The sequence below is a fragment of the Haliotis rubra genome, unplaced genomic scaffold (genome assembly GCF_003918875.1).
Source record: "Haliotis rubra isolate DU_JTF1 unplaced genomic scaffold, ASM391887v1 Scf24, whole genome shotgun sequence".
Taxonomy (NCBI): domain Eukaryota; kingdom Metazoa; phylum Mollusca; class Gastropoda; order Lepetellida; family Haliotidae; genus Haliotis; species Haliotis rubra.
Window position 1 is genome coordinate 707,770 of NW_025766447.1, and position 13,304 is coordinate 721,073.

At 39.6% G+C, this 13,304-nt stretch overlaps 1 protein-coding gene across 1 annotated transcript in view; it reads left to right on the top strand.

Moving 5' to 3' along the window:
* The window catches only part of LOC124278590 (zygotic DNA replication licensing factor mcm6-like), a 31,559-nt gene that overhangs the window by 9,692 nt on the left and 8,563 nt on the right, over nucleotides 1–13,304 (top strand). The window contains 10 exon segments of the mRNA XM_046714333.1: nucleotides 6,966–7,076; nucleotides 7,643–7,645; nucleotides 7,858–7,894; nucleotides 7,896–8,021; nucleotides 8,411–8,550; nucleotides 10,196–10,308; nucleotides 11,053–11,198; nucleotides 11,663–11,813; nucleotides 12,424–12,584; nucleotides 12,586–12,816. Coding sequence (XP_046570289.1) covers nucleotides 6,966–7,076; nucleotides 7,643–7,645; nucleotides 7,858–7,894; nucleotides 7,896–8,021; nucleotides 8,411–8,550; nucleotides 10,196–10,308; nucleotides 11,053–11,198; nucleotides 11,663–11,813; nucleotides 12,424–12,584; nucleotides 12,586–12,816 — 1,219 coding nt within the window.

Below are 13,304 nucleotides of genomic sequence, written 5' to 3' on the forward strand. Positions count from 1 at the left end.
CCTCTCATCACCGATGCTGGTACAGAAGATGATGGAGACATCATCTTCTCAGACGCTGAGATAAGATATTGGATGGTAAACAACCTAGATTTATCTTCACCGCCCAAGAGTGGCAACTCAGCGCAGACATACCTGATGAAGGAAGACGATGTAGACGCCGCCACCCTACCCGATCGACCCGATTGCTGCGGTGCCACAGAATGTGGACACAGCCTACCATAAAGGCATGTAAGTTCAAACGCCAGAGGCGTATGTTCTTTGGCCTTAATAGATCTAGAACGATCAATGAGATTCTTATCACCAGATTTCGTGACACCCACTTCTGAAGATGATAGGATGATCTACTCGGCTCTACTTATGCAGAACCAGCAAGAACCACACCCTGTATGAAGCTAACGCTCATATATTGATCGGACTCTAGACACTTCGATAAGGAAGTCCCAGGTCACGCTCACAAGGAACTAGAGCCTCACCAGTTACAAGGGACGCCACGGAGGAGTAGCGGCCGCCGACCCCACATCCTGTTGAACACAGAGGTCGCTCATCGAAGCAAGCATGAGTCAGGATAAGTATAAAATATCAATTTTTACTCTAAAAAATTACATATATATATACTGATCGGCTCTGACTCTCGATACCTTCGCTAAGGTCGCTAAGGCTAAGTGGCTCCAAGTCTGCTTCACCCAGAAGATCTAGAAGGGATACTTCGAGCTTCGCGGAAGTCTCCGGTCGCTCACCGAGGAAGTATCCTCCAAGGTCTCCATATACTAGCCACTCGTCATATATAGCTACTTTCCAGTCCGCTCAAGACATCGCGATAAAGTGTCTATCAACTGGGGTGGTGGGGTAGCCTAGTGGTTAAAGCGCTGGCTCGCCACTTGAAGACCCGGTTCGATTCCCCACATGGGCACAATGTGTTAAGCCCATTTCTGGTGTCCCCCGCCGTGATATTGCTGGAATATTGCTAAAAGCGGCGTAAAACTAAACTCAGTCAGTCAGTCAGTCTATCAACTGTATGCCATATGCCGTCTATAAGCCTACGCGAAGACAATTGCACAGGCTATTTACAACACAGAACGTCGCTATATTAATTAGTCAACGACGTTTCATAGATATTCACAGAAATCAACTTTCCGTATAGATTGCTAGAATATACTATCCCACACTACGATACGATTATCTACATGCGTGACCATTACGCAGATCTGCAGACAATTCAATATCGAAATTGAACAGCAACCTGTTACAGCGAGTATAACTCATAATCGTCAACGTTTCTGAGAAGTAATATGTACAACAAGTTCAGCTTTAATTCTACAATTATGACGATACATTCATGTATACAGTCTACAAGCTGACAACTTGCAAGTTTATTGTACCTTTATATAAGGAAGTCGGAATTATATTCAAAACTGAAGTTACTTTCCGACAGCCAGGAAAATAACCTACCCAGCATTAATATTACAGAGCGAGGTATTTGCTACCGGAGGTTTCGCTGGCGTTTACTATTAACCCTCGAAACACGTGGTCACTCGGGTAACTTCGAAAGTTACGGTGAAGACCGGCGATTATGCTAATATAAACGACGGCAAGATTTTATACAAGGTTTTTCCTGCTACACCGGGTGACATCACAGCTGGTATTCTACAGAATCAAAATGCCTTGTTCTGATTGGACCATGATGGACATCCACCCACGCAGAGGTTCCGGTCTTAGTTCTCAGTTCAAGACTCACGCTACAAGTGACAACTATATATCAGTGAACGAGCAAGCCTCCTTACAGTCCAGTTAATCTGAACCTTCATGATTGGGCTGCTTTCTTCAGGTTAGAGACCTCCCCTGTCAAGTTAGGACGAGGCAACGGCAGTCAGGCGATTTTACATAAAGTTCAACGAGGACAGACACACCTGGTTAGTGCACCTACATCGCCAAGGACTGCGAGCTAATTTACCTAGACGACGGAATACAAGTGGATCTAAATCCACAGCGCTCTCAGTCTACAACTGAATTTCATCATCAAACTACTAACACAACTAGATGGTTAGTAAACCTACTTAAGCTTTCTTGATTGGAGGATTAAACGGAAGTTTCACGCCCAACTTCGATCTGTATATAGTGTTCCAACACCTCACAAGTGAGGTTTATGAACACGCTTGGATGACATACTTGACTTCATGATACGATGATTCTATCACGATGGCCAGCAAGAGCACTGTAAATTTATCTCCAACCGAACCAAACAGGAGGGAAAAATGCATCAGATTATTTCCTCTATATTCAAGTTACGCAGACTGAAGTCTCATGTACTACCATCTCCTTTGATCAGAACTGTCATACTATGTGCCTACAAGACTGATGGACCTGATCCGACCCTCCATGAGCTTCTAATACTCATGATATTAGAGCTAACTTCTACAATTGATCTACACAAATGTTATTTGAAATTATGGAGGGGTTATTTCTGGAGATCCGATATGGTGGTTGCCAACCATTATCTGAGAGATATCACCGTCAAGGACGCCTCAGGTATCCACCAATTCGGTTCCAGGGTCCTCGCGACAACAGTTGACAGTTCTCGAGAAGATAAGTCAATCTTACAGATTTCTACTTATCTTATAACAGTACTAAATAGCTACATGCTATATATAATTTGCTTAAGTTCTTTTTTATCATCACAGTACTATGATTATTACATCATACAATATAAGTTAACAACTCTACAGAGTTTGTTATTATATATTTACCTTAAGTTAATCATATCTTAAGCGTAGTACTATGGTTGCATTATAAATGCATTAGCTAATAAACTCTACAGAGTTTTTGGCTATTATATAATGTAGCTTAAGTTAATTATATCTTAAGCATAGTACTATACACATATTGTAAAAATTATATTAGCTACAAACTCTTCACGGAGTTTTTTTTATTATATAGGTAGCTTAAGCTTATTCATATCTTAAGCTCAGTACTATGTTTATATCATATAAGTATATTAGCCAACAAACTCTAAAGAGGTTTTGCTAATTGGCTTAAGTTTCATCATATCTTAAGCATTATGGTTACATTATAACATGTATTAGCTAACAAACTCACGGAGTTTTTGCATTATATATGTAACTTAAGCTTATTCATATCTTGTTTAGCATTTACTATGTTTATATCATATAGGTATATTAGCTATCAAACTCTAAAAGAGTTTTGCTATTATATATTTGGCTTAAGTTTCATCATATTTTAAGCTTTATGGTTACATTATAACATGTATTAGCTAACAAACTCTCACGGAGTTTTTATTATATATATGTAGCTTAAGGTTTCCTTCATATCTTAAGCTCAATACTATATTTATATCATATAAGTATATTAGCTAACAAAACCTAAAAGGTTTTTGCTATTATATATTTAGCTTAAGTTCATCATATCTTAAGCAGTATGGTTACATTATAAAATGTATTAGCTAACAAACTCTATTTGAGTTTTGCTTTTATATATAGCTTAAGTTTAATCATATCTTAAGCTCAGTATTATGTTTTTAACATAAAAGTATATTAGTTAAAAAACTCTATGAGTTTTTGCTATATACATTTAGCTTAAGTCTAATCATATCTTAAGCTTAATACTATGGTAACAATATAAGTCTATTAGCCAATAAACTCTACAGAGGTTTGGCTACATTGTATATGTAGCTTAAGTTAATTATATCTTAAAATACAGTACTATACTCATATTGTAAAAATATATTAGCTAACAAACTCTACAGAGTTTGCTATTATATATGTAGCTAAAGCTTATTCATATCTTAAGCTCATATCATATAAGTATATTAGCTAACAAACTCCTAAAGAGTTTTGCTATTATATAATTAGCTTAAGTTTAAGCATATCTTAAGCTTAGTACTATGTTTATATCTTTAAAGTAATTTAGCCAACAAACTCTAAGGAGTTTATACTAGCATTCTCAACAAGCTTAAGTCTATTAGTCTTAAGCATTGTATTAATGTTATATATACTTTATCATAATAAGTACATTGTATTAGTACATTGTAATAACCTTTATATGGCAGCTGATAAGTTAGCAGCAGGAATTCATCAGTCAGCCCTTTATGAAGTTCCATACGGTTATTACAATCATCACAGTTCAAATCACTCATTATTAAAAAATCCAAAGTATTATATATTCCACCTCCTTTTCCTCCGAGGATTCTACAAGCAAGATATGAGTCAGGATAAGGAAAAAATATGTAATTTTTAGAGTAAAATCTGATATTTTATACTTATCCTGACTCATGAGGTAGGCCTCCCATCCTCCCCACATAACACTTTGGATTTCCTGTAAATTCAAAATGTTGGGCCTCAAGCATATGAGGAGAGAGTGAGGCACACTGGGTGAGGCCTCGCTCCCCGCTGTGGAAGGGAGGTAACCTCGCGTAGTGTACTAATTAGTGATTTTATACTTGAAGGGAGCTTCAATTAGGGAGATACAAGTGTTCCACTATGTTCGCAAGAAGAAGAAGACAAGCAAAAAGAGCATGAGTCAGGATAAGTATAAAATATCAATTTTACTCTAAAAATTACATTATGGTGAGTCTGTGAAACAATACCTGGTGAGTGATAAACAATACATGGTGACTTTGTGAAAAACAATACATGGTGAGTCTGAAGAAAAAAACGTATGCTGACAACCAAGGCTGTTCACTGCATGCCATCATCCTCACTTGCCGGATTAACTTGTATATTTACAAGGTGCTGTTAGATAACTTGAGTATTGTTTCCTTCCAAACATTCACTTGTGTGTGCGGAAGCTGTGCTCTGGTAACCTTAAATGTACAGCGGGATCAAGCTGAAGTAAGTTATGTTAAGAGCTGAAGATCTGCTTGTTTTGACTACAGGTCGCGACAGGTACAAAGGGATAGGGTTGTGACATTTGGCAAGTCACTGAGAGCATGGTGCGAGATATAGTTCGGTTATGATAGCTAACTACTCACCTAGACGATTCTTGGTTCTGTGGTTCAAAGAAAGATTGAAATTAGTTCCAGCAGTCAAGTTTTTGAAAGAAACATCCCACCCATCAAGTGTTGACCCAGTCACTTTTTTCTGCGCCACTGGTAAAGGTGGTTCTTCTCTCTCCTGACAGTTTTCTTTTTATTGACGAGGGAATGACGATAAAGCGAGGCATTCTGCTCATGCTGTTTGGAGGGGTTCCCAAGGTGACAACCGAGGGCACCTTAACCTCCGTGGGGACATCAACATCTGTGTTGTGGTGACCCTAGTAATGCTAAGAGTCAGTTTCTGAAACAAGTGGAAGATTTCAGTCCCCGGCTGTGTATACCAGCTGGAAAGCGTAGTGCCGCTGGTCTCACGGCGCAGTTGTCAAGGATGAAGAGTCACATGAGTTTGTCATCGGCTGGCTCTGATGCTGGCAGACAATGGCGTAGCTGCATTGATGAGTTTGACAAGATGGACCCGAGCGATCAGGTGGCCATTCACGCAGGCCATGGAACAACAGACCATCTCCATCACCAAGGCTGGAGTCCGAGTGAGTAATGAACTCGACACTTCTGTAGAAATGTTTGTTTGACTGTACTTCTCTTTTATAACTCATCAGTGTTCTTGTGAACTCCATATCCTGCTCAGAATAGAACTTACAATATGCATATCAGTCTGCATGAAGCTGTCACTGCTCTATTTTGACCAGAACTTTGCACCCAGAATCATGTCATGTCATGTCTCGCAAACATATTTCTGTAAGACCTCATGGTATTTCTGAAATACTGGTGCAGTATGCTTTGTAAACAATATTTATTGCAATATTTTCACTGTGTTGTTGTGGTATATTGGGTAAAAAATTTCAACTTTGTTTTGATTAACTCCTAAATCTTCACAGAAGTTCATTAAGGAATGATGTTCATCGGAATTCATTCTTCTGATTGCTGTGTTCAGTGTTTTATGTGTCCTATGTTTTCTCGGTATTAATTGTTCTATGGTCTTGTTCATTGTTCAGTATTACTATAATTGGTTCTGTTGCAGGCTACACTCAATGCACGATATCGATCTTAGCAGCCGCTAACCTATCGGTGGTCGCCAAGACCTGATGAAAGTCGCTGAAGCAGAACATCACCCTCACAGCCCCAATCATGTCCAGATTCGATCTCTTCTTCGCCCCTCGCTGATGAGTGCAAATGAGGTGAGATACAGTTGATAATACAGTCTAACATACCTCTCAATGTGATGTAATACTTGCCCCTCACAACAATAGCTAAATATTGCCATCTACCAATGCAAGTCAGATGGATTTCGCTTTGTATTTATATAATACCTATAATGCCCAGCGCCGACTACTCTTTAGTCTTAACAGTGTGTACTTCCTAATAAATTCCTTCTTAATTAATCCTAATTAAATAACAAACAAGTGACACCTTCAACTCTATTAGCCCTAATTAGTTTACACTACCGCATCCCTTTGATTCATGCCTCACCGCAAGTGTAATGGCGGCTTGACAACAACCTCAGTTCAGAGGGATACTTGCCCATGAAAAGTAGGTGAATATCAAGTTTTTTTGCAAATATCGAGTCAAAAGGGTAATTTTGCTTGTTGGGACTATGAAATTATATCAAGATATCAGAAATACTGAGACATCCATTTCGAGTTAAATCTTGAATAATGATAAATTATGAAGGATTTTGCCGGGACCGAGATGTTATATCGAGACAACTGAGATATAGAGTTATCAGAGATTGGCACAACAGTGATCGGGCTGTAGAATACTGTGGGATGATGATGACAAGTCTTATGTATTGATAGTAGGAGTATACTTGCTGTATGGGTCCTGAAACGTCAGCAAGAGAATGGCAAAGTTTACATAACTAGAGTGGTAAGTTAGGAATATGCAAATGATGGATTGTACGTAATACATTTGATACTGATGTTTTTTCAACTGCAATCTTAAAATCTGAATTTCCTATAAGGGTGTATCCATACTTGTGCCGGGCCCTCAAGAACTATGCCAAGGACTGGGGCCAGATCCCCCCTGCCAAGGAATTCTATGTCAGCTTCACGGACGTCCCCACACGACTCAAGTGAGTACAGATCTCAACTGATTTGTCAGTGTGACATTTGATAACCATTGTCATCTTTTCAAAGATAGGTCATATCACATGTTCATAATTAGGATGGCTTGTAGTGTTGGAAATTATTCGTCATTGATCCACCATGGGTGGAAGTGGGAAGTGTTAACATGGTTAAGTCTGTGTTCTGTCTAGCTGACATTGCAAATTTTGAAGTGTTGCTGTATTTTCCTTTCATACGCTGTCAAAGGTTAAAACCAGGTGTACAACTGATTCCTTCAAAATTGTCTTAACTCTCAATTCATTGGGATCAACACTTGTAATGGAATACTTTCCAGAGTAGATGTAAAGCCATTCTGTCTTCTCCATGAACTGGGAATTTTGTCGGAATAGTTTTCAAAACCCAGTCCAGAATTGAATCGTCATATGAAACTAGTGCAGTCAAACCTGAGAAAGCTGCTTTCTGACTGGCCAATAACACCTTCATTTTAGTCATTTCAATACCTATCTCCGAATTACCTGAGGCTTGTTCATTCTTCAGGAATTCTAAGCTTGTGGTTACAGATTTAAACAGCAAGAATGTTTTCAGTCTTGTCTTTAATACATTTTATAAACCTGAAAAGCATGCAAAATGAACATGGCTCTTAAAATTTTAATGTGCATGTGAAAGTTTGAAATGCCCTGAAGGAAAATATTTTGAAGAGCTAGATGGCAATATGTCTAAGCTTGGAGCTGCGTCTCCCCAGCTCATCAATATGTGAACAGATGCTGATTGTTCTGCTTGATTACAGAGTACGGAGATGACGGCGCCAAGATCAGGAACTATGCTATGCAATTATCACAGGTCAAGTCGTCCAACCCCACCCTGTCCACCCAGAGCTAGTGTCTGGCACATTCATGTGTCTGGACTGTCGGACTGTCATGAAGGACGTAGAGCAACAGTTTAAATACACTCAGGTATGTGCAGTTTAATTCATCCTGATTTAGTGTGATGGATACAGGTAATTGAAATTACACACATTCTTTAGCTGCTCTAGAAATTTGATTTGTACAGTGTTCCAATCAAATTACATGACATACAGTAAAATTTGCACCACTTTATCACAGTGCCAGAAATAATGGCATCTACGAGCCTGGACCTTTCACGTAACATATTTTTCAATAAATCATCTAGTTTGTTTTGACTTTCATCAGCAGAACTTACTAAATTGCAATATGTTTTCTAGACTGAGAAGCATTCTTAGGTGACGTCCATGTTGCATTGTTCGATTCTGAAATCAGTTGCATAATTAGTTGTAGCTTGTGAAGTGCACAGTTAATCAAGGGGAGGTAACTATGATTTGCAGCCAACCATCTGCCGGAATCCAGTGTGCAACAACCGAACCCGTTTCATGCTGGATGTCAACAAATCGCGCTTCGTAGACTTCCAGAAAGTCAGGATTCAGGAGACACAGGCGGAACTCCCAAGAGGAAGCATTCCTAGAAGGTACAAGTCCCAAACGCTATGTTGAATATTTGGTGACACACTCTCTGACAGTTGCATGCAGGAACTGTTTGACAATGATTGGGTACAACACCTCTTTTGTATCCTCTGTTGTAGCAGATAGAGTGTCTGCCCTGAGAAGTGAAGGTTGTTGTAGCATCTGCTGGTCACGACACTTCGTAATGGGTTTTGTTACCCTGCTACCTGCACTCTTAATGACTGAATCTGTGTAGAACTACAGCATCTGATATCAGTGGTGGCACCATGGGAAACTGATGCTTGCTCAGTCTTGTACAAGCAGCTTTATAGTCCTGCATGCTGTTATATTGGTGCAATAACCTTAAAGGTCACATGCAACCAAAAAATCAAACATAATTAAAACACAATTAAAACACAATTATCACTTATTCATGACATATAATATACATTGCTGGTTACGAAAAAATATATAAACAAAATTATAAGCGTACAATCGCAAATCGAAAGTGCAAAATTGTGTACTTCGGTTTACTTCCCAAGAAGCGAAGCAGCCGGGATACCGAACCCAGTCCGAGCGGGTGGGTGTGCACTCAAGTGTAACGGCTGGTTCATTTGCAGATGCCTTCACGGCTAATTGTGTGTATATATATATGGAGATGTTGGGTTTTGTAAATACATGCTCATTTTTTGTGTATAACATTTTGCAATCAACAGACATCTTAACATGTCATGTGTTCAAGTATCACACCTGCCTGTCTGTGTAATTACATAATGTGACAGAGACCAAACTCGGGCCATAAATCAATGCATTTTGTTTATGGTGTATAGCCTGATTGGTGTTAAGTTCAAATTGCATGTGGTCAGTGATAGCAGCTGTGTATTGAATATGGTCATTAGCAGACAGGCAGGCAGACACACAGGTGTCAATAAAACAAGACATTGAGTTTTTATTCAGACAAATCGACATATCTATATCACAGTTAGAAATTCTGTCAACGCTAAATAATGACATTGCTTTTTAAGTATCGAACTGAGAAAGTGTCTCGGATAAGAAGAACGCAGTGGTGAAATAGACAAATGAAATTATATAAACAGTTAATTTACTGTCATAACATATAAAAGCTTCGCCTGTGAGATATCAACAAAACATTAGAAAAATAGCTCACACCAAAGCCTTCACCAAGTATTCACCCGACAATTTGGCTTCCAAGCTGCGCGAACCTATTTACTTTGCATGACGTGCTATGAGCACAGCCCAGCTGTTGAAACCCGTTTTCCCCAGAAAAGTCGGGGGAAAATTAGTGAAACGTTTGAACTCCGATTTCGCTTGTATTTTTTCATCGCGTTATTTTTCAACTTTATAAGTTGAATTTGCATTTTTGACGATTTGTTTCGGTCTGTCCATACCGAAAGGTATCAGAATCTGCAAAGTTGTGTTTTATGTTGCATGTGACCTTTAAGGCAATGGTAATTTCCATTTGGGCTCACCTTGTATAACAGACTAATGAGATGGAGGGTGGACTTTCAGTGACTACCAACTGCAATACACTCTTAGGTATTAAACATTTTCAAATTTGTAGTAAATGTCGGGCCTGTTATGGCTTAATGCCCATGATGTGTGACATGAATAAGTTACAAGAAAGGTTCTGAAAGCTGTCATCTGTTGTAGTGTGGAGGTAGTGTTGAGAGCTGAGTCTGTGGAGTCCGCACAGGCTGGTGACCGCTGTGACTTCACCGGCACACTGATCGTCATCCCAGACGTTGGCAGCATGTCTGTTCCAGGTCAGTAGAACAGGGTTTTCTTTTCTGTCGAGGTTCATCATCCCCAAGTTTAAGTTCTTCAGACATGGATGTTCACAACTTGGAGAGTGAACCACATTGTTTCCGCAACCCTTTCACAAATCACAAGAATTATGAAGCCTTAACTACTGAAATGTGTCGTGCTCAGATAATTGACTCAGTGAGCAATGTAACCTCTTGATTATTTTGTTTTATATTCAGAGGTTTTCATTCATCAATGTTCTCTCCCACGGCAATCTTGATCTAGGTCTTCTTCTACGAAGGCATTGTCTAATATTGAATTCTTTATTGTAATTCCAAATAAAGTTCCTGAAAATATCAGGAATAGAATTTCATGAGTAATAGGTTTGAAGCGGTAAACCGCTGTATTAGTAGAACCACTGTATTTTGCCTTCGGTTCGGTATACAGTTATGCAATCCCCAAATTCGGTATATTTGGTTTTCTAACCGACATTTATTAACCTTTTAAAACCTTTTCTAAAATGTCTAGGAATCGAATCATTTTGTCAAAATCTCTGCATTGCTTGGCCAGACCTCCGGTATTTTCTCGGAAGTAAGTTCTCATATACCGAACCGAAACAGACCGAACCGAAGGCCTTTTACTGCAATACGTATCGTACGGTGGTAGGAGTGTACTGTTTCACCCCTATTAAATAATAGTGCATAGGAAATGGCATTAAACCACAAACAGAACTGAAGATAAATAGTATTAACTTGTATTTGCAGGTGCACGTTCAGAGACATCATCACGTCTGCGAGGTAATGACGGCTATGAGACAGAGGGTGTGCGTGGCCTGAAGGCCCTCGGGGTGCGTGACCTCACGTACAGACTCTCCTTCCTGGCCTGCACAGTCACACAGAGCAATCCCAGGGTGAGTAACAACATCACCCTCGAAAATTATCAGGTTTCATATGGAGCATTCAAAGTTTGAAATCTAAGCATGGGATGATTATTTGTAAAACATCAAACGTTTTAGGCAACCCTAGACTGAAGTACCTATGGATAAATACCTCAATTGCCTGAGTATAACCTGGCCGATTTTGTGTTGTTTCATACCTGTCAACAGGTGTCTCTGTAAGCGGTGGTAAACAGTGGTTGAGGAATTACAGAATTGTTGAGAGAGCGTAGATCACATACCAGACACTAGACGTGCGTCAATACAGAGTCTTTTTGTGATTGTAACATATTGGGATTAAAATTCCTCTATATGCCAGCACATATGTAATAAAATATTTATGTTGCAGACACTCGATGTCCTAAAAGTAATAAAAAGTATCCAGGAAGTTATCTTCCTGTAGTTGTCTGTTCTATATGACTGTGTAATCCATTCCCCAGTTTGGTGGCCGAAACATGGGGGATGAAGAAATGACGGCTGAGACCATAAAGAAGCAGATGACTGATGAGGAATGGCAGAAGGTGTACGAGATGAGTCAAGATAAAGCTCTCTACCAGAACCTCTGCTCGAGTCTTTTCCCAACCATACATGGTGAGTCTGTAAAACAATACATGGTGAGTGTGAAAAACAACATATGGTGAGTCTGTGAAACAATACCTGGTGAGTGATAAACAATACCTGGTGAGTGATAAACAATACCTGGTGAGTCTGAAGAAAAAAACGTATGCTGACAACCAAGGCTGTTCACTGCATGCCATCATCCTCACTTGCCGGATTAACTTGTATATTTACAAGGTGCTGTTAGATAACTTGAGTATTGTTTCCTTCCAAACATTCACTTGTGTGCGGAAGCTGTGCTCTGGTAACCTTAAATGTACAGCGGGATCAAGCTGAAGTAAGTTATGTTAAGAGCTGAAGATCTGCTTGTTTTGACTAGGTCGCACAGGTACAAAGGGATAGGGTTATGACATTTGGCAAGTCACTGAGAGTATGGTGCTAGATATAGTTCGGTTATGATAGCCTAATTACTCACGAGACGCATTCTTGTTCTGTGGTTCAAGAAAAAGATTGAAATTAGTCTCAGCAGTCAAGTTTTTGAAAGAAACATCCCGACCATCAAGTGTTGACCCAGTCACTTTTTTCTGTGCGTCATTGGTAAAGGTGGTTCTTCTCTCCTGACAGTTTTCTTTTATTGATGCAGGGAATGACGAGATAAAGCGAGGCATTCTGCTCATGCTGTTTGGAGGGGTTCCCAAGGTGACAACCGAGGGCACGAACCTCCGTGGGGACATCAACATCTGTGTTGTGGGTGACCCTAGTACGGCTAAGAGTCAGTTTCTGAAACAAGTGGAAGATTTCAGTCCCCCGGGCTGTGTACACCAGCGGGAAAGCCAGTAGTGCCGCTGGTCTCACGGCGGCAGTTGTCAAGGATGAAGAGTCACATGAGTTTGTCATCGAAGCTGGCGCCCTGATGCTGGCAGACAATGGCGTGTGCTGCATTGATGAGTTTGACAAGATGGACCCGAAGGATCAGGTGGCCATTCACGAGGCCATGGAACAACAGACCATCTCCATCACCAAGGCTGGAGTCCGAGTGAGTAATGAACTCGACACTACTGTAGAAATGTTTGTTTGACTGTACTTCTCTTTTATAACTCATCAGTGTTCTTGTGAACTCCATATCCTGCTCAGAATAGAACTTACAATATGCATATCAGTCTGCATGAAGCTGTCACTGCTCTATTTTGACCAGAACTTTGCACCCAGAATGTCATGTCTCGCAAACATATTTCTGTAAGACCTTATGGTATTTCTGAAATACTGGTGCAGTATGCTTTGTAAACAATATTTATTGCAATATTTTTACTGTGTTGTTGTGGTATATTGGGTAAAAAAATTCAACTTTGTTTTGATTAACCCTAAATCTTCACAGAAGTTCATTAAGGAATGATGTAGCCTATCGAAATTCATTCTTTCTGATTGCTGTGTTCAGTGTTTTATGTGTCCTATGTTTTCTCGGTATTAATTGTTCTCATGGTATTGTTCATTGTTCAGTATTACTATAATGTGGTTCTGTTGCAG